Source organism: Martes martes (assembly GCF_963455335.1).
Source record: "Martes martes genome assembly, chromosome: 8".
Taxonomy (NCBI): Eukaryota; Metazoa; Chordata; class Mammalia; order Carnivora; family Mustelidae; genus Martes; species Martes martes.
In genome coordinates, this window is record NC_137895.1 from 67,496,608 (window position 1) to 67,521,856 (window position 25,249).

Consider the following 25,249-nt stretch of genomic DNA (forward strand, 5'->3'; position numbering starts at 1 on the left):
CTAAGCAATTCCTTCTTTCTTACTTTTGTTTAACATTTTTTCAAACTATCTCAACACCCTTTACATATAAATACAAATTCTGGCTACTGGGTTAATATAAAAGACATAGAAAAGCTGAATTTTTATGGGTTAGTCTGTCCAGAGGATTTATATAGTTACACAGTAGCCTTTCCACTGAAAACTTTTTAGTAGTATTAACTAATTATGATTAAGAGAAGACATGGTAAGTTTTCTTCATTGGCAGTGTTGAAAACCGATGGCCTCTGACTTATCTCAGCAGTCTAGAGTCTGGAATTTTTCTCTGGGGAAATAGATACTTGGGAGCCTTGCACGTCGGTGATTTATGTGGCATTTGACTTATGTTTTCCAAGCTGTGATAGTTCACAATTTAAGCACTTCTCATCACCACCAAGCAACTCCAGAAAATAGAGCATCTTTTTATTTGAACCCTCTCAGTTGGCCATACATGGAGATGTCAGGAGAGTTTTGTGGCGACCACGTGCCACAGGCATCTAAGGATGTGGTAGAACCAGAATGAACCCCCGCCCCATGTCATTGACAACATGTGTTACGTATTATTAGGGTTCTGGCCTCTAGATTTTAATTTCTTGGTGACAGGATCTATATTTGGGGGAAAGAATTGTCTGGGCTAACTTTCTGTGTAATAATCACTTGGATTAAATGATTATTTTCCATGCAAATCTAAGTAAGATGCAGACACTGGGTGCCAAGGATTTCTGTGTGAATCAGGGGTAGGAATAACAAAGGAGCCTGTTCTGTGTTAGTGGTGAGAAATCATCTCCTGGAGGCTAACACATACACATGCTCGAGTCAAAATTCGGGAAATGTGCTGGTTAAACACTGGTGACCCGAAACCATTGCCAACCTCCAGATGTGCTTCCCTGCAATCCACGTAGCAAACAGTGGAGGGATTTGGAAGGAGTCAACTGCTGTGATTGCCTGAGAACCGCAGAAAATGAGTATTCTGCCTCAAGGTTGTTCTCCTGGAAAACAGGGCTCTCTCGAATCCTGTATCTCAATCTTGCCTAAACTTGGAAATGACCTTTCATATACATTTTTTCTCCCCCCCCCTTCTTTTTTGGTTTATGCCAATAGCAGTCAAATAAAGTTCATAGACTCTCAGAAGGAAAACCAGTTAATTTTTTGCCTGGAAGATGCCACTCTAGGAAAAAAAAAATGTTCCTTCTCTGCCTACTCCAAAATGTACTATTTGAGTCCCGCTCTCTTTTCTGTACATGGATTTCATATATGGATCAGATAATAAGTTTTAAAAGGCATTTTGCTTTTCACAGTGATTACCAGTGGCTTGTTGATATTTGGGGGTTGGTCTGTGCAAGAGCATCAAGATTTTTTTGAGTCATCCTTTCAATATTTTCCTTTTCTTTATTTATTTGCCTTTTGGTCCTGTAGGTATCCCTGTAGCTTATACTCTTCACTTAGAGCTGAGAGTTTTATCTCATCCCATCTTATTTCCATTTCCCTTTCTCTTGGTTTACACCCTGAGACACTCAGGGAAAGGAAAATTATTTGCCAGATTCTTGGGCCTTTGCTTGAGGTGAAGCTCCATGAACATACATAAAGCAAAGATCAGTGTTCCAAAAGAAAAGTAGACAGTTGTTCTTTTGGCTCCTGACTGCTTGTTGTGGGAACTTAGAAGTGAGAAACAACAGTCAGGCTGGAGAACATAGATTGGAGCAGCATCAGGAGGATCCTTGGGTTCAGCTGTTCGTGGTCAGTGGAAGGCATGAGTGTATGTGCAGTTTTATTGGAGGACAAATGAATGAGAAGTCAAATCAGAGAGAGACAAACCAGGGGAGACTCTGGACTCTGGGAAACAAACTGAGGGTTACAGAGGGGCAGGGGTGAGGGGATGGGGTAACGGGGTGATGGGTATGGAGGAGGGCACGTGTGGTGATGAGCACTGTTCTACACAACTAATGAATCATTGAATGCTACATCAAAAACTAATGATGTATTACATGTTGGCTAATTGAACATAATAAGAAAAGATTAGGGAATTTACCTTCTAAAAAAAGAACAAAAACAAAAAACTCAGAAGACACAGAAAGAGAGCAATCCCATTTTGGAAATGATCATGTTGGTCACTAATGTGTTTTCATAATTACCTCAAACATCATTGCTTTTTGTGGATTTGGAATACTAGTTTTTTAATTCCAACTGGATGAAGGAATGGGAAGTGTATTGGCGAACATGCTCCTCTGGATGAAACTTTCTTTTTCTTCTGTCTTTTTCTTTGAAGTTATAGCAAGGCTCCTCATGAGCTTTTCTCACAAGCATTATGAAAGCAAAGCTGTAAAGTCCTTGGGTTGAGGGTAGGATTAGGATGCTAGTCACCACTTCTGTGTTTTCCTGTAATGCCCGTGTCTTCCCTTGCAGCTCCTTTCTCGTAGAGTTCATTCGCATTATGGTAAAAGTTAGAGCCTATTGGTGTGACAGTTGGTAGGGGCTTCCTGGGTTCCAGAAGGACCTGGGTTGGATGTTATCAGAGCTCCCACAACTCACTGTGGTGCATCCTGGGAAAGCATTTTCTGAGAAAAGTAAACTTCCACTTTTTAAAAATCTGTCATTTTGAAATGCGTCTGCAGCCTCTGTACTTTGTAGGGAAGGAGCCAGAGTAGAGCTGGTGCTATTCTTTCCTGTCTTAGTGTTTCTGCGGTCCTGCTTGCCATCTGGTTCTGACCAGCTGGGTAGGACGCCTGTTTCTCCAGCTGTCGTGTGTGTTGACTGAAAGACTTTTCTTGTGCCAGGAAACAATGTCATGAGAACCATCCATGGGGTGGGAGAGATGATGACCCAAATGGTACTCAGTCGAGGCTCTATCTTCCCTATGAATGTGCCTGATGTTCAGCCCAGCATCCACCCCAGCAAGCCGGGGAGCCCCATAGAGCATGAAGATGTGACCGTGATGGACACCAAACTGAAGATTATTGAGATTCTGCAGGTATGTGGCAGAACGGAAGTGAACGGACGAATACCCAGTTGTGCATCTCTGTGTAACTTCTTATGCTCTTTGTTCCAAATCACTGGGAATATTCTGAAATGCTATTGATCTAATTTATTTCTGTTAAGTTAATGACACTATTTAAAATATTAGTTACATGTGTTCATTTCCATTAAATGTATTTCTGATGATATCTAACAACTGTGGAGTGCTTTGAGGGTCACAAAACCTCTTTCATACACATTTTCTCATTTAGTATTGACCCTGATTTCACTTTACCTTCACTTCAGGGTTTCAGAGCAGGCAAACTTGAGATTGAATTCTAACTCTATTTGTATTTTTAATCGAATTGGACATGTAATTCTAGGTATACAGATTTATCATCGTTGCAAGAAACTCAAATGAAATTTTATTTATTATTAACAAAAATGTTAATATTGGTCTCAGTATTTTATATTAGTGACTATCTCTCTTTGTGTTTTTGTTTCCAAGAGGCTGAGAATAATAGATGTTTTTGAAATTAATATAGTCTAATACCTAGCTCTATAAATTTAAAGGAGATAAATTATTATTTCATGCCCACTGGCTTAGTGAATAAATTCCCTATTACTGTAACTGTGAATTGTTAACATTTTTTTTTAAAGTTTGGAAAGTAGTTTTATGATACTTTAATTGTAGCATTTATTCCAGATTTGGAGAATGGAGCCTGGAGTTTTCAAGGATCTATTAAGATTCTGGGGATACAGTTTACTAAGTCTTTCATCATAATTTAATGTAAACTGAGCTAACAGAAGTGGGTTAGTAGTCCTGGAAGGATCTGTACATTTTCATTTAAAGTAACTAGGCTTATAATCATAAAAGGTTTCACAGTTCCTCCAGAAATTCCAAAGGCTGAATCCTGCGAAATTTTGGCAGGCCTCCCAACCCCGTGTTCATGACCCTGAAGAATCATTTGGTTCTCCTATTCTGAAACTGAGAACAGTAGTGATCACCTGACCTGCGGACCTACTGAGCCCATAGCTTCCCGTCATCCTACTCTTGGGACAACCTCTAAGATATGTGACCTTGTTTTAGCCTACAGTTACGGAAGTTCAGCATTCGAATAACAATCTGAGAGCTAACAAACGAGGAGATGGAGCTACTGCAGTGGGGCCCATGAGGGGCTGACCTCTCCTTGCTGCCTCTTTTGGGCTTTTAATATAGTTCTTGTTGAGCCTCTTTTCTCATTCTGGTTTTTGTGTTGCCGTGTATGGCTCTGATCCAGTCTGTGTTCCTATGTGCTGCTCTTCCAGACGTTTCTTTCTTAGAACCCCTCTTCAGGAGTTTCTTTGGAGGCGCCTGCGTGGCTCAGTCAGTTAAACACCTACCTTTGGCTCAGGTCTTGATCCCAGGTCCTGGGATGGAGCCCCGAGTCAGTCTCCCTGCTCAGTGGCGAGCCTGCTGCTCCCTCTCCCTCTGCCCCTCTCCCTGCTCGTGCTCTCTCTCTTTGTCAAATAAATTAACAACATCTTTAAAAATAAGAGAGAATTTCTTTAGAGTCATGTTCCTCATACAAATCTCCTGCTTCCTGCCAACTCTGCGTCTTCACAGGGTCTTCCTGCCTTTTCCCCATCATTTTATGTCTCTCTCTCTCTCTTTGTATCTCTCTTTATTTCTCTCTCTCATTTTCTCCCTCAGTCTGTTTTTAAAAATATTTATTTATTTATATGAAAGAGAGGGAGAGAATGAGCAAGCAAGTGGGTGGAGAGGAGCAGAGAGAGAGGCGGGGGGTGGGGGAATCTCAAGGAGACTCCTCACTGAGCTCAGAGCCTAACCCGGGGCTTCATCTCGCAACCTTGAGATCATGACCTGAGCCCACTCCAAGAGTCAGATGCTTAACCTACTGAGCCACCCAGGTGCCTCCCCTTCCTCTCTGTGTTTTCGGTCCTCTCCCAACTATCTTGCTCTGTCTTTGTTTTTATTCTTCCCTCTGGCCCTTTCCTACCTTCCATTTATTTTTTACAGTTAAATATATTAGAAGATGAAAGTTTTACTTTGGGATATATTTATAAAATACAACTCTATGAGCACTAATCTTCACTAACTGAAAGTTAATAAGTGTTTCACTAATTAGTGTCTTATTCATTTGGTCTTTACATAGGTTTTTTTTTTTTCAAACCTTTCTTTTCAAGCACGTGCCATCCAGTTTCTGTTCCCGTCCAAGACTGTCAAGTCCAATGGCCCTTCTCAGCTCTGTTTTCCCACGATCTCTCCCTTGCTTTGAAAATGCTCTTTAACTAGAATCTACCCAACCATGATGTGTTGCAGTACATGGTAATAAAAGAGACTCTTTGGTGTTTGTTTTTTCTTCCTCATTTTACATTCTTCATGGGCAGGGCTTACCCTCAACACCCCTTTTGTACCCTTAGCACCTTTCTTAGTTCCTGGCTTCGCAAATGTTTGTTGAACTTAAGTGACCATAGCTGACACAGAGCATGTTTGCTGCCCATAAGAAACATAGAGGGCTAGCAGAGGAGAGAAAGAGAGAGGCAGAGGCAATAATAGAAGTATTAGGTTGACCGTAGACAGGTGCAAATAATATTTTAGGTGAGCAAAAAGGAGAAAAATGGATCTAGACAGGGAATCAGGGAAAGCTTCATTTAAAAAGGAGTTTAAGCTGTGTCTGGGAGGATATCTGAAAAAACTGGTGACTCTAGGGTAGGGTAGAGGAGAATATTCAAGGTAAAGTAGACACTGAACACATGGGAGAAGGCAGGAGAGAAGCATCCAGTGCTTCTGGAACAGAGCAGTATGAGAAGGAGTGAGAGGAGGGAGGAGAGAGGGATGGGGGAACAGGGCTGCTTCAGGAACCACAGAGATCCTGGGAGATCAGGTCAGACAGTACCATGTGTGACCATTACTGTTCACTGTCCAAACAAGGCTCTTTTCTGAGTGCAGGGGGCATGGATAGTAGTTATGCTGGGACAAAATGTTACACCAGGCTTATCTCGTGCAAACTGGGATGGGTGGGAACCCTGTATAAAACCACTTCTCTGTTGTTTCCCTTCTCCACTCAGAAATCCGTAGCACATATTTTCTTTCTCTGGTCACAACTGAATATTCTATACTACATGATCGAGCACTCAGTACTTTTCTAATTGTGTTAACAATGCTATATTTTGTTTTCCCAACTCACACTTTGGCTTCTTCAGGGCAGTGGGCTTCAAGTGTTTGCACTCTTCCTAGTGCCTAGCACGCATGGGAACCTTACTGACACTTAGTTTCTGCCAGTGTGTTAGTTAAGGAAGACAAAGACAACTACACAACCCAAGGAAACACAAACACCATTGAGGAAATCCATGGTATATTTAGGTGCTGTTACTTCAGCTGTCCTTTTGTAGCCCAGATCCAAGACTGACTGTGGTATAGCCAGAGTCCACACTATTGTACCTGGAATTTCGGCCTTTCTGTGTGTGGTTGAAGGTCACAGCTCCAGCACTCTCCTCCCAGAGCCAATGGTAACTCTGCAAGGTGCAAAAAATTGTTACCTCTTCTTCCGGACTCATCAGATACCTCTATCTGGAATATTCAAAGAGTAATCATGAGAAGTCAAGTTTTCTTCTTCCTAAAAAACTGCTTTGGGATCTTACTGACATTGGTTAATGGAAATGTGTCACTTCTCTTTGTTTTATGACTGATAATCATGTGTGCAACTGAGATTTCTAATTAGTTCATGTGCTATGTTTAAAGTTTTGTTGTTGGTATAATGAGTTGTAGTTTTAACCACTATGTTAAGAAAATAAAAGTATTTTTTTAATGCTTTTTGTAGTTTATCCTGAGTGTCAGACTAGATTATAGAATCTCGTATATGCTGTCAATATATAAGAAGGAATTTGGAGAGAACAATGAGAACACGGAAACGTCTGCCAGCGGCTCTCCAGATACAGTACTACCATCAGGTAGCTCCTTTGTGACAATATTTGCTCTGTAGCTTTCATATTTTGTCTATGAGACAAAAATGTAGAAATAATATCCACCAATGACATGAAGGGATTGAGACAGAGCAGTAGATGACTTGCCTAGGATGCCGGGAGGATATTTCCAGTTATTTGGTGCTCCGTCCTTGGAATGCAATTTATTTTGCAATCTTCACAGCTCGACGAGGTAGAGGTACTGTTTATTGTGCCATTTTATAGATAAGAAAACCAAGGTCAGATGGGGTAAGTTACTCACTGAAGATCAGGAAAGTAGTAGAGCAGGGATTTCCTCTGAGGTCTCTCCAGTTTTGAGCTTGAATCTTGTAAGCATCATGCTGGTTTGGTGAAAGTCTAAGGGAACCTTTTTGCTTGATCAAAGAGCTGCATGAAATATAGCTACGGGGAAAAAGATGTTTTGTAGGAAGCTGTTGCCCAACTGAAGAATAAAGACATGTTACGCCCCAAAGGTCTAAATGGGGGTATTTTTGTGTGTGTGTGCGTGTTTACTTTGCATGGTTATGAACTGGTACTCTATGTCAATTTTTCACATTTAAAAAATGTGAGAATGAAGCCAGTTTATCTCTGTGTATAGGAGCATAGTGAAGAAAGAGCATAAAAATTGTTGTGAAAATTTTGTGGCTGTAGAAAGTGTCCTATGAAACCTAAGAAATATTAAATTTAGATTTTTCTGGGTGGATCAGGCCAGTAACAGCAGGCTAGAAACTATGTCGTATTAAAGATTTAGCCAGGTCACAGAATTCTTTTTCTGAGGAGAGGATTTGTACACAGATACGAAATTTTCTTCTAATCACAACCACCATGAAAATATCAGGTATCCTCCTCTTTTTCACCCATCAATCATTTTGACAGGAATGATTCAGTGATTGTAAGGGTGTAGTCACAATGGATGGGAGACCCATGTCCTGCTCTCTGTCTCATTAGTAGGATTGGAAAGGCAGCTTGCCTCTGTAGACGGAGTTAAGCTTTCCTAAGGGACAGGGCGCTTCTGGTATCTTTGCAACCGTGTTGTTTTTATGCTTCCCAGAAGTATAGAACCCTAAAGGGCTATTTCCAGGAATGATATGGCAGAACCAGAAAATCTTTTTGGCGGTTGCATTGACAGTATCATAAAAATTATTGACTCTCAGAAGCCAGACTTCTGGAAATAGAAGCTCTAAGTGTCAGTAAAGTATGGGGGGGGGAACCCTCAGAAAACCAGTTCTCTCTGATTTACCTGATCTCTTTCATTGGTTGAATCTGGAAAAGAGAGCTTTTTCTTTTTCCTCTTTTTTTTTTTTTTTTTTTAAATCTTGCTCTGTTTTCTTTTTATGCTTTAGGGATAAATAAATAATGTACTTATTTAAACATTTTGAGTAAGATATCCTCAAAATATTAGTGGTGAGGATGGATGAGGAATCATGATTGGTTCACATAAAAAAATTAATGTCCCATAAGAAGAAGGGATGGAATTTTAGAAGAAAGTGTGGGTAAAAGGATCATGTTGTTTGGAAGTACCATATAGTAATAAGGTTCATTATTGCTATATTTTGATTCTTTAAAAAGCATGTTTAAAAAACACCCTTCCATATCATCACCTCATTAAATAATATATATTTACATGTATGTGTGCATGTGTGGAGTTGATGCATATAGATACATCTAGAGAGGTGAAACAACTTTTTGAATGGTCCTTCTAAATATATCTTCGATTAGCAATATAGGTTTGAAATGTAAACTTCTTTTAAAATGTTGATCTCTAAGTGTACTTAGAATTGTGACTTTTTAAACTGTTAATTGACATTTGGTGGCATAAAGAAATTAAGACAAATATTTTGGGTATGCTAATATTGATATGAATACTGTGACTCCTAAATAGGATAAGATAAAGAATGGAATTTGCCATTTGTCTTTACAGCTATTGTTCCTGATATAGATGAAATTGCAGCCCAGGCAGAAACTATGTTTGCTGGAAGGTATAGTAACACTTTTGTATCTTTACCTTGTGGCTAAGGTTTTGCTTAGAATTCTATTGATATTTTGTTATTGTTTACCTCCCTATATTTATTTAATTTTAGATCCTTTATTGTTGCCAACATAACTTCTGCCAGAAATGAAGTTGCTAATTTACTGTAGAAGAGAAAGCATAGCTTTTCTTTAGGTAGGTCAGGGGGAAAAGACGAGAGAGATGAGATCAGCGTATTGAACTTTTCCCTGAATTCTTTGCTTTTCTTTCCTCAAATAATGACAGTACACGGATGCCCTTTAAGTCCCTTGGTATAAATAGCACTGTGTCTTGCAAAACATTGCTTTCCTGCATCTGAGAAATTTGAGGCAAGAAAGTGACTTCTTTCAATGTTATCATTAACTTCATTTGTGAGAAATAAAGCTATTTTCTGCCAGTTGGAAATATCCATGATTAAAGGAAACAAAATACCTCTGGTGTGACTACCTTCCTTTGTTTTCAGAAACTCTGACATTTATTGTTTTTAAGTTGTTTCTTTCTTTTTCAGAAATGAAACTAATAGCAGTAAAAAGGAAAAGTAAAAAAAGCCCCAAGGTGTCTAAGCTACAAATTATTGTTTCTTGCCTTCATTTCTATTACACATTTGCCATGAGAACCTAAACAATTTCACACCAAGCCCTTTGTTGCATTTTCTTGGGTTAGAAAGACAAACAAGAATGAAGAAGGCAACCCAAAAGGATTTTTTTTTTTAACTCTAGTGAACATTTGGTTTAGCTTTGTTTTTATATTGTTTTGACAGTTTTTGTTGGTGTTCTTGTTGTGTTTTCCTATTTAAGTATTTCATTATTCCCAGGAAGAGACAATAAATCAGTGCATGATTTTTCACCTTAAGACAAACTGAGGGTTACAGAAGGGAGGTGGGTGGAGAGATGGGGTAACTGAGTGGCAGGTATTAAGGAGGGCACATGTTGTGATGGGCGCTGGGTGTTATAGGCATCTAATGAGTCATTGAACACTGCATAACAAACTAATGATGTATCATATGTTGGCTAATTGGACATAAGAAGAAGATAAAAGCTTACTAAACTTAAAAAAAAAAAAAACCCTGGGGATAAAAATACATTATATGTTTATTAAAAAAAAAAAAAAAAGGATCTCTTATCCTGTGCAGTCTTGCCTAGGATCTGAATATACCAAGCACAGAGAGGGGCTCTGGTGGTGATTGTGTGCACATGGATGTGTGTGCACGTGCGCACGCCCTTGTCCTCTCTTGCCGCTCATCACCTGTTGGGGAGAGGTCTCTAGGGCTCTGGAGAAAGTTAGTTGTTTCTGTACATCCATCTTAGTATTTCTTTTCAATACCAGAGTTGAGATTTTTTTGGATCCGTTTTTGATGCAAAATTATTTTTGTCTATGTTGAGGTGAGGGACTCATCCTGCTTCACCTGATAATTTCCCAGAGCAAAGCCCTGAAAATCCCTGGCAATCCTCTGCCTGGGATTGCCCTCAGCCTTGGGCAGATGGGGACGGTTGGTCATCCCTGCTTTCATGGACAAACCCAAGTTTTCTTTTTTCTTTCTTTTGTGTGTGAATTTCTTTTCAGCATAACAGAATTTATTGTTTTTGCACCACACCCAGTGCTCCATGCAATACGTGCCCTCCTTAATACCCACCACCTGGCTCCCCCAACCTCCCACCCCCCGCCCTTTCAAAACCCTCAGATTGTTTTTTTATCAGGGGAAAAAAGGTAAAATGATCTTCCTTTTTACATTTCATCTTTGAGGGGGAGAATGATATAACTGAGAATGGATATGCAATTTTAACCACATAGGAGTAATTTCTTGGTAAATATAAGTTATTTTAGAATGATTTTTGGTTTTATAGAAAGGAAAAAAATCCAGTTCAACTTGATGATGAAGGAGGCAGGACCTTTTTACGTGTCCTCATTCATCTGATCATGCATGACTACCCTCCTTTGCTCTCAGGAGCCCTACAGCTACTGTTCAAGCACTTCAGCCAGAGAGCGGAAGTCTTACAGGCGTTTAAACAGGTAAGACTGGGGAGCCCTCACTGGAGCCACAGCAGATGCTCGGAATATATTGTTTATAACATTCCACCTGACTTCACAGTTGCAGGGTTCATGAGACTGTGTGTCTTCTCCTAGAGACATTTTCTATTTTTAAAGACAGATGTGGCTTTGTCTTAAGCCAAGACATGATCTATTTTAGAAAGAGTTCCCCACAAATGATTTTTGGTTAATATCTTTAACATAAATGACAGGCACAAAGATTTAGGAAGGCACTTACCATACTAAGAATTTTGTTGTCCCTTCTATTATTTCAACACCAGATTTTACTGATAAATTTGGATGGGACAAGAAGTAGTGCAGAAATATATATTTGGTGATTGAAAATGTGTAAATACCAAAGAAAGTAACTGTTTTGGATCTAATCTTTTTCTTTGTCATCCGAATGACATCAATCTTGAGACTATTGGTGAATAATACCTAACAGCTTACATGTGTGTTTCACTATATTTATGGTATTTAATAAAGCATTGATCTTCATTAAGGACGTTTTATAAGAATATATTAAAATATGAAATAATTGTAAGTGTAATTATACAAATAGATATAATTATGCATAATTTATATACATCATGTAATACATAAAAATTACAATAAAAGTTTATAACATGAAGTTTAGACCATATCAGAATTTTCTTCCACTTATTTCTGTATTTCTACCTCTTTTCAGATAGTCTTGGGAAAAATTAACTTTAGCAGTGAAATTAGAGTTAAGGTATCTTTTCTTTTGAACTACTCTTTAGCACTTTGATAGAGTTCACTTTTTAAAAATATATAATTCCTTATAACATATGACTATATTAGATTGTGTTCACAGGTATTTCGAGGTAAGTTTTCATGGTCAATATACATCTAAACTATCCATAAATATTCTAGAAATATTAAACTTCAACTGAAACACATTTGTTAAAAGACTTGGGATTTTTTAACATCAGTAAAATAGGAATTAAGGAATTTCCATAAGTAAACTGAGGGTTCAAATTTTTCTGTTTCCAGGTGCAATTGCTGGTATCCAATCAAGATGTAGATAACTACAAGCAAATCAAGGCAGATCTAGACCAGCTTCGACTAACGGTGGAAAAATCTGAGTTATGGGTTGAGAAGAGCAGCAGCTATGAGAATGGAGAAATGGGTGAAAGTCAAGTAAAAGGTGGTGAAGAACCAATTGAGGTTTGTTTTCAAGATATATTTTGAAGTAATCCAAACAATATCTTCTAATCACAGGCCCCATAGCCAAAATTATTCACAAAGAAAAATTTTGGTCTGAGTAATGGAGCATATAATTTTCATTTGCCAAATGAATTAACTCCATAAGCCTTTATTTTGGTTAATTCTTGTAGGTCTTGTAGGTCTTAAGCATAGAACTATAAAGAGGTGAATTTTTATTGTCATCATTCAATGTGACTGTTTATTGCCAATCTGTAAATCATTTCTTTCTTTACTGCTTACCCTTATATAATACGTAAAAATAGTTAGATGGGGCAGTATGCTTTAATGCCAGCATGAAAATACCAAAGGTCTGTATTTACTCTAAAGAGTGGTAAGATGGGGGGCGCCTGGGTGGCTCAGTGGGTTAAAGCCTCTGCCTTCGGCTCGGGTCATGATCCCAGGGTCCTGGGATCAAGCCCCGCATTGGGCTCTCTGCTCAGCAGGGAGCCTGCTTCCTCCTCTTTCTGCCTGCCTCTCTGCCTACTTGTGATCTCTCTCTCTCTCTCTGTCAAATAAAATAAAATCTTAAAAAAAAAAAAAAAAAGAGTGGTAAGATGGTGATCCTAAGTCTTCTGGTGAATAGGTATTAATTTTTGGTGGGTTAATTAGTTGTTGTTTTCACATTTCACTAAATACTAAATAACCATTTAAAGTTTTTAAAGCCATGTTTTTGTGGTAATACTTGGCAAGCCCATGCCAGCATACTAATTGATAAGATATTGTTTCTTAAATTCCTGTCTCATGTTTTATTTAGTTGTTTTTTAATCTGCAGGAATGTAGACTATTCAGAGAGGTTTACCTACCCCAGCTTTTCTGTTTGTTAGAATACCCAAAATATTGTGTAGTGAAAAGTAAAGACAGAGTAGGAGATAATTTCAGTCCTCAAAATGTGGAAAAGTACCAAAGGGAAGTTCATCTGGTGGGTTACTACTTCTTCCTTGTCTCAGGACTACTTACCACTAATCTGCATAAAAATTTTAGCTTAATCTTTTAGTAACTTTTTTTCTGTGATTTTATAATATAAGTTATTAGAATGTAGAATTCCTACTCCATATAAATTTGTTTCATGACCAGCTCTTTTGTTGTTGTTGATAAAGAGTTCTTCTACAGCATATTTAAGAAATAAGAGGACATTTAACATTTAGGTAGTCCTTGCTACACGTCATCTTGTAGCAGACATTTTCATACACGGTATCTCTTTTTAAATGTTACGACAAACTTTGGAGAGAGTTAGAAAGATCACATTTCTAAGGATGAATCAACTGAAACTCAGAAAACCCAAGGATTTTGTCCCTAACAAGTAGTTCTGTGTGACCCAACTGAGATTTTAACCCAGGTCTTTCTGAGGATAAGTTCCAGGCTCTTTAATGTATGAAGGCAATTTCTGATATAATATTTAAAGATGTTAAGAGATGTGTTATGCCTTTACAAAGCTGGAATACCTCTTTTGCAGCTACATGCTGTGCTCATCTTCTGGAGAATAAACACAATATTGCTTCCCCTTTTAGAACATTGCATTTTAAAAAATAAAGAACGACTCTAAACCATAGGAAAATATTCTTTGTAAAAGTTTGCAAAAAAGTCATGTAAGAGTACAGGTGAGATGTTCCATGAAGGAATTTAGTCCCTCGTCTGTAGTTTAAATTCCTAATCTCTGAACGAAGTGAAGAAAGAGCCTCTATCCGTGTATATCCATGGTATCCCCGGAGCGGTTTAATAAACAATTTGTACTGATTAAAGAAAGAAGATGAATAAGTTGTCTGATTGTGGCTACCTTCAAAACAAAACTGCGTTCCACGTGGGTTATAAGTTCATTTTTCTAAATCCTTGAGATGAATATAAGTCAATGAAGCTGGCATTTCTTTACTCTTTGTTGTATACAGGATTTATCCATTCAGAAAATGGTAATGATTGTAGGTACTTGAACCAGGAAGTGATTTAATACAAGGAATTAACTTTTGGAAAGTCTGGAGGAGTACAGTTTGGAGGCTGCCACCGGACTGTTGACTTCAAGGTCAAACAGTCATAGGTACAATTCAGAGGTCTAGAAGCTGCTTTGGCTGCTGCCAACACTGCGGCTCTACCACCACTCACTCACACCTGAAAAGCACGTGGCTGGATGATGGAACGCTCACATCTCTCAGGATTTTCTTCTTAGTCCTTCAACGCCAAGGACGATGGCGTTGAATGGATAGGGCATTAAGAGCATGTGTTTTGACATCAGATTCCTTAGAAGATGCCACTAAGTGTATGTGTGACTTTGGGTAAATTATTTTACTCCCCCCATCTTTTTAAAAATATTCATTCAGCAGACATAATAATGGTACTTAGATCATGAGAATACTAGATCAGATGAGCAAATTGAGCACATGGCATGTCAGTTAATACAACTTCAGTTGGAAAATGTAAGCAACAAGGTAATATGTTATTTACCAACAAGTCAAGAAGTAAGGCTCCAGCTTTAATTAATTCATTTTCTCAGTGTGGTCACTATGGACCAATAGACTTAATTTTGAGACTGATCTTTTCATGGGTGCATCATGGCAGCAACATCCTAGACATTACATCTATGTACAACAATGCCAAAAAGAATATCTGTGCCTTTTTACGCATTTCTGAGTGTCCTGTATAGGAACAAGGAAACCTTTTCCAGGCATCCCTTAGTAGAATCTATCTCATGTCTCATTGTCCAAAGCAGGGCCATATGTTTACCTCTAAACCAATGGATTATAAGGTTAATTTAGCCAAAGTAAAGGATGACCCTCAAGCTCTAGAATATCTACCCCTGAATTACATGGGGAAAGCCTAGATAGTAGAACAAAACTGAAATCTGCTATCAAGGAAGAACAAAGAAAAGCTGTTGGTCAGCAACTGATAGTGTCTGCTGAATTCGGTAGTCAGTGCCTGTTTGTTATTATTATTGGTTTTTATGCACAATATATTGCTCTATGATGGGTATGGAGTTACGAGATCTTAGAGTTAAAATATACTCATTGGGATATGAAGTCCAACTCCTGTCTCATACTTATTTTCTCTCTAAATAGCTCACATGAGTGAGATGTTTCTCAAAACAGAACTTCTGTGATGGCAAATTCAGTAACTCTTGAGGTAGCACATTCTATTGAAATGAACACATAGCTTAAGAAATAGAATATTACTAGTAGGGAGTCCCTGCGATCCCTCCCTGTATGCTGGATGAGACCGTTATTGTGAGTTTCTGTTCATTTCCTTGCTTTTCTTAACAGTTTTTGCCACACGGATTTGTATTTTTAAAAAATGAAAAAAGAATGAAAAATATTTTATTTAGTCTGTCTTGGATTTTTAAAAAATTTTTATTAACATATAATGTATTATTTACCCCAGGGGGTACAGGTCTGTGAATCATCAGAGTTACACACTTCACAGCACTCACCATATCACATACCCTCCCCAATGTCCATAACCCAACCACCCTCTCCATACGCCCCCTCCCCCAGCAACCCTCAGTTTATTTTGTGAGATTAAGAGTCTCTTACGGTTTGTCTCCCTCCTGATCCCATCTTGTTTCATTTTTTCCTTCCTACCCCATAAACCCTTCCTCTGCCTCTCAAATTCCTCATATCAGGGAAATCATATGATAATTGTCTTTCTCTTATTGGCTTATTTCGCTCAGCATAATACCCTCTAGTTCCATCCACATCATTGAGAATGGCAAGATTTCATTTCTTTTGATGGCTGCATAGTATTCCTATATATATATTTTTTTTTTTTTTTTTCACACATCCTCTTTATCCATTCATCTGTTGATGGACATCTAGGTTCTTTCCATAGTTTGGCTATTGTGGACATTGCTGCTATAAACATTCAGGTGCATGTGACCCTTCGGATCACTACATTTGTATCTTTAGGGTAAATACCCAGTAGTGCAGTTGCTGGGTGATAGGGTAGCTCTATTATCAACTTTTTGAGGAACCTCCTTGCTGTTTTCCAGAGTGGCTGCACCAGCTTACATTCCCACCAACAGTATAGGAGGGTTCCCCTTTCTCCGCATCCTCACCAACATTTGTCATTTCCTGACTGGTTAATTTAGCCATTCTGACTGGTGTGAGTATCTCATTGTGGTTTTGATTTGTATTTCCCTGATACAGAGTGGTGTTGAGTGCTTTTTCATGTGTCTGTTGGCCATCTGGATGTCTTCTTTGCAGAAATGTCTGTTCATGTCCTCTGCCCATTTCTCAATTGGATTATTTGTTCTTTGGGTATTGAGTTTGATTAGTTCTTTATAGATTTTGGATAATAGCCCTTTATCTGATATGTCATTTGCAAATATCTTCTCCCATTCTGTCAGTTGTCCTTTGGTTTTGTTGACTATTTCCTTTGCTGTGCAAAAGCTTTTGATCTTGATGAAGTCCCAGTAGTTCATTTTTGCCCTTGCTTCCCTTGCCTTTGGTGATGTTTCTAGGAAGAAGTTGCTGTGGCTGAGGTCAAAGAGGTTGCTGCCCATGTTCTCCTCAAGGATTTTGATGGATTCCTTTCTCACATTGAGGTCCTTCATCCATTAGGAGTCTATTTTTGTGTGTGGTGTAAGGAAATGGTCCAGTTTCATTCTTCTGCATGTGGCTGTCCAATTTTCCCAACACCATTTGTTGAAGAGACTGTCTTTTTTCCATTGGATATTCTTTCCTGCTTTGTCGAAGATTAGTTGACCATAGACCAATTAGTTGACCGAGATTAGTTGACCATTAGTTGACCCATAGTTGAGGGTCTATTTCTGGGCTCTCTATTCTGTTACATTGATCTGTGTGTCTGTTTTTGTGCCAGTACCATACTGTCTTGATGATGACAGCTTTGTAATAGAGCTTGAAGTCCGAAATTGTGATGCCACCAACTTTGGCTTTCTTTTTCAACCTTCCTCTGGCTATTCGTGGTCTTTTCTGGTTCCATATAAATTTTAGGATTATTTGTTCTATCTCTTTGAAAAAAATTGATGGTATTTTGATAGGGATTGCATTAAATATGTAGATCGCTTTAGGTAGTATAGACATTTTCACAATATTTGTTCTTCCAATCCATGAGTATGGAATGTTTTTCCATTTCTTTGTGTCTTCCTCAATTTCTTTCATGAGTACTTTATAGTTTTCTGAGTACAGATTCTTTGCCTCTTTGGTTAGTTTTATTCCTAGGTATCTTATGGTTTTGGGTGCAATTGTGAATGGGATCGACTCCTTAATTTCTCTTTCTTCTGTCTTGTTGGTGTATAGAAATGCAACTGACTTCTGTGCATTGATTTTATATCCTGACACTTTACTGCATTCTTGAACAAGTTCTAGCAGTTTTGGAGTGGATTCTTTTGGGTTTTCCACATAAAGTATCATATCATCTGCAAAAAGTGATAGTTTGACTTCTTCTTTGCCGATTTGGATGCCTTTAATTTCTTTTTGTTGTCTGATTGCTAAGGCTAGGACTTATAGTACTATGTTGAATAGCAGTGGTGATAATGGACATCCCTGCTGTGTTCCTGACTTTAGGGTAAAAGATCTCAGTTTTTCCCCATTGAGAATGATATTCACTGTGGGTTTTTCAGAGATGGCTTTGATGAAATTGAGGTATGTACCCTCTATTTCTGCACTTTGAAGAGTTTTGATAAAGAAAGGGTGCTGTACTTTGTCAAATGCTTTTTTAGCATCTATTGAGAGTATCGTATGATTCTTGTTCTTTCTTTTGTTAATGTATTGTATCACATTGATTGACTTGCGGTGTCTCGGATATATTTTTGCCCTCCTTCCTTGCTGATGTGTAGCTGCAACTCATACATTTTTTTCTAATATATATTGGAGAATGTGCCTTACACTTTATGCACATGTTTATCTAGTTAACTGTTGGTGGTCATTTTCATTCTTTACAGTGCTAGTGTTTTTAAAGAAAATTTGCTACCAAAAGCAATGCTGCTTTAAAACCTTTTGTATGCCATCTGATGAACAAGTTTAAGAGACTCTTCTGGTTAAAGACTTAAATGTGAGACCTGAATATATAAAAAGCTTGGAGGAAAACCCAGTAATTTCTTTTTTTTATTTTTTTAAAGATTTTATTTATTTATTTGACAGACAGAGGTCACAAGTAGGCAGAGAGGCAGGCAGAGAGAGGAGGAAGCAGGCTCCCCATGTAACAGAGAGCCCGATGGGCTCGATCCTAGGACTGTGGGATCATGACCCAAGCTGAAGGCAGAGGCTTTAACCCACTGAGCTACCCAGGCGCCCAAAACCCAGTAATTTCTTTGACATCACTGTAGCAACATTTTTTTTTTCTAGGTATGTCTCCCAAGACAAGAGAAACAAAAGCAAAAATAAACCATTGGGACTACATCAAAATAAAAAGCCTTTACACAACAAAGGAACCCATCAACAAACAAAAAGGCGACCTACTGAATGGGAGAAGATATTTGCAAATGATATATCTGATAAGCAGTTAATATCCAAAATATATAAAGAACTTATGCAACTTAACACCAAAAAACTAAATAATCCAGTTAAAAATGGACAGAGGAGGGGCACCTGGGTGGCTCAGTGGGTTAAAGCCTCTGCCTTCGGCTCAGGTCATGATCTCAGGGTCCTGGGATCGAGCCCCACATCGGGCTCTCTGCTTGGCAGGGGGCCTGCTTCCCTTCCTCTCTCTCTGCCTACTTGTGATCTCTGTCTGTCCAATAAATAAAATCTTTAAATAAATAAATAAATAAAATGGACAGAGGACCTAAATAGACGTTTTTCCAAAGAAGACATACAGATGACCTAACATGATTAAGATGTTCAACATCACTCATCATCAGGAAAATGCAAATCAAAGCCACAATGAGATACCACCTTACATGTGTCAGATTAGCTAAAAAATAAAAAAGGCGGGAAATAACAAGTGTTGGTTAGGATGTGAAGAAAAAGATACCCTTGTGTACTGTTGGTGACAATGTGAATTGGTAGAGCCACTGTGGGAAACAATATGGAGTTTCCTTAAGAAATGAAAAATAAAAATATCATATGATCCAATACTTACACTCGTGGCCATTTACCCTTAGAAAATGAAAACACTTCAGAAAGGTATATGCTCCCCTAGTTTTATTGTACTATTATTTACAATAGCCATGATGTGGAAGCAACTTAAGTGTCCATTGATAGATGAATAGATAGATAAGGAAGGTGTAGTGTGTATGCACATGTGTGTGAGTGTGTTTATGTGTACACACACGGGAATATTAAGCAGCCATAAGAAAGAATGAGATCGTGCCATTTGCAACAGCATGGATGGATCTAGAGGATATCATGCCACTGGAATTAAGTCAGACTGAGAAAGATGAATACCATATGATTTCACTCATATGCGGAACTAACAAAAATCAATGAATAAACAAACAAAAAGCAGAATCAGACCTATAAATAGAACAAACTAATGGTTGCCAAAGGATAAGGTAGTGAGGATTGGGCAAATTGGATGAAGAGGGATAGGAGAAATGGGTCTCCAGTTATGGAGTGAATAAGTCACAGGAATAAAAAGCACAGTATAGGGAACATAGTCAATGATAATGTAATAGTGTGGTGTGATAGATGGTAGCTACACTTGGTACCATGATGTATGGTACTTCTCCATAGAAGTAGAATCACTGTTGTATACTTGAAATGAATGTAACTTTGTGTGTCAGCTATCCTCAAATAAGAAAAGAGATTATTCAGGATATACATTTAGGTGTAAAAAATCTAGAATGTTTATTTTTACCAAATAAGGCTACTTGTTTTCTGAAGACTGAGTGACACTCCCTCCAGTATTGTATGAGAGTTCTGTAGCCCCATATCCTCATGATGGCTGACTTTCTCACTTTTCCGTTTTTGATAATTGGGTGAATTGACGTATTTTCTCTGTTGTGGTTTTGTATGATTGCTCATGAATTCGAGCATATTTTCAAGGGCTTATTGGCCATTTCACTTCCTCTTCCATTTTAGATTAAGCTAAATCTTATATGGACAAGTTAGCTAGGTCTTACCAATTCATGTTTATCTCCTAAAATTAAAAATAATTTTGACTTCAAGTCATGGTGATGCTATAATTCAAACTTGAGTACAATCTTTTCATTTATTATTTCTTTTTTTTTTTCTTCTTGGTTGTATTGATTAAAATTTCCAGTATGATGTTAAATAGATGTAGTCTTGGTTCAGATGGTTCCTTGTCTTGGTTCAGATTTTAAAGGGAATGATTTTAATATTTCACTATTGAGTAGAGTGTTTATTGTCCATTTGTGTTTGTAGATACCCTTTATCAATTGTGGAAATCCCCTTCTATTCCTAGTTTGCTAATTTTTACCGTGAATGGTTATTGACTTAAACACAGTTTACATATCTATCAAGATTATGTTCTTTTTCTTTAATCTTAATCTGCTAATTTTTAAAAAGTTTTCATTTAAATTCCAGTTAGTTAACATACAGTGTAATATTAGTTTCGACATCCATACATCACCCAGTGCTCATCCTTAATCCCCATCATTTATTTCACCCATCCTTCCTTTAATCTGCTAATGTTAATAACAAGATTCATAAATAGAGCTTCTATTTATATTCATAGTAACCTTGCATTCTAAAATAAATATATCTTGTTGATAATTTTTACATTGCTAGATCCAGTTTGCTGATATTTTGTTTAGGATTTTTACATCTATGTTGTCAGTGAGATTGGCCTGTAAATTTCCTTTGTTATACTGTTCCTGTCACATGTTGGTAACAAGGCTAGACTAACTTCATAATAAAATGAGTTGCAAGATCTTCCCCTTTCTTTGCATATGTTTAGATATGTATTCTGTGAATGTTTGATAAAATGTATCCGTGAATCTGCCTGGGCCTTGGATTTACTTTGAGGGAAAATTTTAACTACTGATACAATTTTTTTAATGGTTATAAATTCATTCAGACTTTCTATTTTGAGTCAGTTTGCTGTATATTTTTCTAGCCATATGCTTTAGTTTTCAAATTTATTGGCATACATTTGCCCATGTTCTTTCATTATCTTTTAAAATTTCTGCTCTCTGTAGCTTCAGGACCCCCCCATCCCCTTTTTTAAAGATTTAATTATGTATTTTAGTGGGTGAGGGGCTGAGTGAGAGAGAGTCCCAAGCAGACTCCACTCTAAGCACAGAGCCCAGCTTGGGGCTGGATCCCACCACACTGAGATCATGACCTGAGCCGAAGCCAAGAGTCAGACACTTAACCGACTACACCACCCAGGTGCCCTGAGACCTCTTTCTTATTCTTGATACTGTTTACTTGTGTTAACTTTCTTATTTTGACCCTTCAGATTTCACTGTGTGTAGTATACTTCTGTGGGTTTTGACAAATGTGTAATGTCACACACGTATCATCTTACCAGCATTGCCCATATTTTATTCATGCTTTTTAATGAATCTATTTTTGGCTTTGGTGAGCTTCTGGGTTTATTTTATTATATTTATTCTACTGTAATCTTTTATGTTGACATGCTTTTCAGACTTTTAAAAAATTTAATGGTATAATTTCCTTCTAAGGAATTGTGTTCCACAAATTTTGACAAATGCCTTTTATATTATTGTTCAATATTGGATACTTTAAAATTTCCGTTATGATTTCATCATTCTCCCAGAATTACTTGGAAGTAAATTCTTAAATTTCCAAATGTCTAGACGAAATTTATCCCTTTTTGTTATTGAAGTCTTAATTAATTAATTTGTGGCAAGAGAATGTGGTTATGATGCCATCAGTTCTCCAAAATTTGTTGAGACTTGCTTTTTGGCTTCTTACATAGCATCAGATTTTGTAAATGTTTTATGTGGACTTGAGGAGAATGCGAACAGGTATAAGGTTCCTTGTATGTGGCTAGTAAGTCAAGCTTCTTGTGTTTGAATCACTTATCTACTTACTAATATTTTTGTTTTCTTGATGTATCAATAGCTGAGAGAGAGATTTGTTGACATTTTCTACTACAATGGTAGGTTTATACATTTTCCCTTGTAGTTTTATGAATTTTTACTTTATATGTTCTAAGGCTATTTTTATTAGTTTAGTTTTCTTGCACTTGGGTTTTTTTCTTTTTCTCTTTTTTTCTTTTTTTGGGGGGGCATAGTTGACACGTTTTTTGGCTACTTTATTTGATGCCTCTGAATTTAAAATTATTTTTTTTACTGGGAGCAAAAACTTATCAGTTGAAAAGTATTTTCTCCCACTTCTGATGATAATATTTCAGGTCTTCAGGCTTCTGGACTGCTGTTGAGAAGTTTGCTGTGTGTGGCATAGTGGTGCTTTAAATTCTGAAACTCATTGTTTGTTAAAACTTATTATTGCCTCAATATCTGTTAATTTCCTTTTTATATTTTCCATACCTGGGACTTTGTGCTAAATTTGAATAATTTCTTTAGACTCAAATGTGTCTCCCTTAAATTTGTCTTATCTGCAGTTTACCTTCTGACTTTTTAATTTCAGTCATTATATTTTTTCATACCTGCAATTTGATTTTTAAAGCAATCTTTCTGGTCATTTTTTTGATCACCTTTTGTGGCTTGTCAATTTTTGTAATTCCGTATGGCTATTGTAGAGACTGTGTATAATAATGCCAGGATCAGAAGTACTTGGGAATTCTTTATGAATTCTCATGTTGCTGATGCCTTAAATATTTGATCATCTTTGATTATGAGCTCATACCTTTTTTTAATAGACTTTATTTTTAGAAATAAATTGTACACCAGGTGCAACAAATTCCTGTATACTCTCCCCATTTTCATATTATCAACATCTTGCATTAATGCAGTGCATTTGTTACAATCGATAAGCCAATATTGATACATTACTATTAACTAAAGTCCATAATTTACTTTAGGTTTCGTTGTTTGTGTTGTACAATTCTGTGGGTTTTGTGTAAGTCATGTACAGTACCATACAGCATAGTTTCACTGCCCTAAGAATCCTCTGTGCTCCACCTCTGTGTCCTTCCCTTGTGAACCCCGAGTCCTGGCAACTGTTAGTCTTTTTACTGTCTCTATAGTTTTGCCTTCTCCAGAATGTTGTATGCTTTAATGTTTATATAATTTTTGCAGACTGGCTTCTTTCATTTTGCAATACACATTTTAGGTTCTTGTGTGTCCTTTTGTAACTTGCTAACTCCTTTCTTTGTATCACTGAATAACACCCCATTGTTAGATGTACAATAGTTTACCCATTCACCTGCTGAAGGACATCTTCATTGCTTCCAGTTTGGGCCCATTACGAATAATGCTGCTATAAATATTCAACTGTTGGTTTTGGACTCTTAGTTTTTTGACTTAGGACATGGGGTTGAAATTGGGCATGTTTTCCTTTTGAGTATTTGTGATGACCTTGGCCTATTGCCAGGGGTCACTGCTAACCTGAGACCATGATGCTTTCTTCTCCTCTATCTGTGTGAATGCAGGAGTCTCAGGGTTAGCTCCCTGAATTTGACACTAGATTAGAACAGACTTCATCTGTTGTCAGTACTGGCATTTAGCTTCAGAAAACCTTATCACATTGCCTTGAAGCTTAGAGTTCTGATTTGGTTTCAGCTTACTTTTTTTTTTTTTTTTTTTTGGTAGATGGAAGGTGGGGTTTTGGAGTCCTCCTTTGTTTTCTGTGAGCCCAGGAATGTACTTAAGATAGGTTCTTTATCTAGGATGTAGCTGTTTTGTAATAGGAGGGCCATTTGCACTTTTAAGTTTGCCACTCTTTGCAGGGGTCTATGGGAATGTGTTTACTTAGATATTTACTAATTAAAAAAAGTATTATGAACTTAGATTCTTTGTAACTTTATATGTGTAATTCCTCTGAGCATTTTTTTTTTAATTTATTTATTTGTTAGAGAGAGCGAGCGAGCACAGGCAGACAGAGTGGTAGGCAGAGGCAGAGGGAGAAGCAGGCTCCCTGCCGAGCAAGGAGCCCGATGTGGGACTCGATCCCAGGATGCTGGGATCATGACCTGAGCCGAAGGCAGACGCTCAACCAACTGAGCCACTCAGGCGTCCCTGAGCATTATGTTTAATCCAGAGAAAATTTCGCTTGCTTCTGTGAGGCACTTTGGGTTGCTATATTTTTTGTAACCGTATTAAATAATGTTTTTGGCTTGGGACTTTTGAGGCCCCTTTATTAGTGGGAATTCTAGTCCCAAATCTTAAGTGAAAGTAGTCTTGTCCTATGGGCACTCAGGAGAATTCTCCCTTTTTTTGGCTTTGACCAAGCTAAAGCTAAGCTGGGTAGCCCTTTGTTCTTCTGTGGGCCACATCTTTTTCTGGGCATCTCCTCTAAGGATTCCTGGGTCTCAGGCAGAGTCTCTAATCAGCTCTCTGTCTTGCTTGGGACCTAGGCTTTGTTTCCTTTGCATTGTGTGTGTGTGGAACTTATTCAAACTCAGTATCCATGTTATCAGATATGGATGGATGCCCTCCAGGTCGGCCCTGCTTGAATCTAGTGCTTGACTACTGCTTGGAAATTTTGGTGAATCTTGGTGAATCTTTATGTTTCTGGCCTCCACTTACTTCTTTTTCTTTACTAAAAAAGGATTTTTTTTAACTAAAAAGGAACATTTGAAAGATTTTATCTATCACTCTTAGATGCTATAAACTTGGAGGGGTTTCTCTGCAATTCAATTTTGTCATATTTGACAGTTCTTAAGTTTTCTTTAAACTCTTAGAAACTTGGGGCACCTGGGTGGCTCAGTTGGTTAAGCATCTGCCTTTGGTTCAGGTGATGATCCCAGGGTCCTGGGATTGAGTCCCCCATTGGGCTCCTTGCTTAGTGGGGAGTCTGTTTCTCTCTCTGCCCCCACCCACTGCTCTCTCATTCTCTTTCCTTCTGGCAAAAATAAATAAATAAAATCTTTAAAAGAATAAACTCTTAGAGACTTTTCCTTATTTTGAGCCCATATATTTATCCTTTTAATGTCTGTTTACTGACACTAGGTTTGAGACAATGTAGACCATAGCTAAACCACCTCTGTTTGATTGCTGTGTGTCTCTCTAGAGCAAAATCCTTCTTTTGAACATTCTGTGCAAAGTATGATTTTGGT

At 37.7% G+C, this 25,249-nt stretch overlaps 1 protein-coding gene across 1 annotated transcript in view; it reads left to right on the plus strand.

Annotated features, from left to right (window-relative positions):
- Positions 1-25,249, plus strand: part of ITPR2 (inositol 1,4,5-trisphosphate receptor type 2) — a 485,801-nt gene that overhangs the window by 178,889 nt on the left and 281,663 nt on the right. Inside the window, exons 22-26 of the mRNA XM_080811707.1 lie at positions 2,790-2,983; positions 6,792-6,921; positions 8,855-8,912; positions 10,786-10,951; positions 11,984-12,157. Of these exons, the coding sequence (XP_080667833.1) occupies positions 2,790-2,983; positions 6,792-6,921; positions 8,855-8,912; positions 10,786-10,951; positions 11,984-12,157 (722 nt within the window). The remainder of the gene's footprint in view (positions 1-2,789; positions 2,984-6,791; positions 6,922-8,854; positions 8,913-10,785; positions 10,952-11,983; positions 12,158-25,249) is intronic.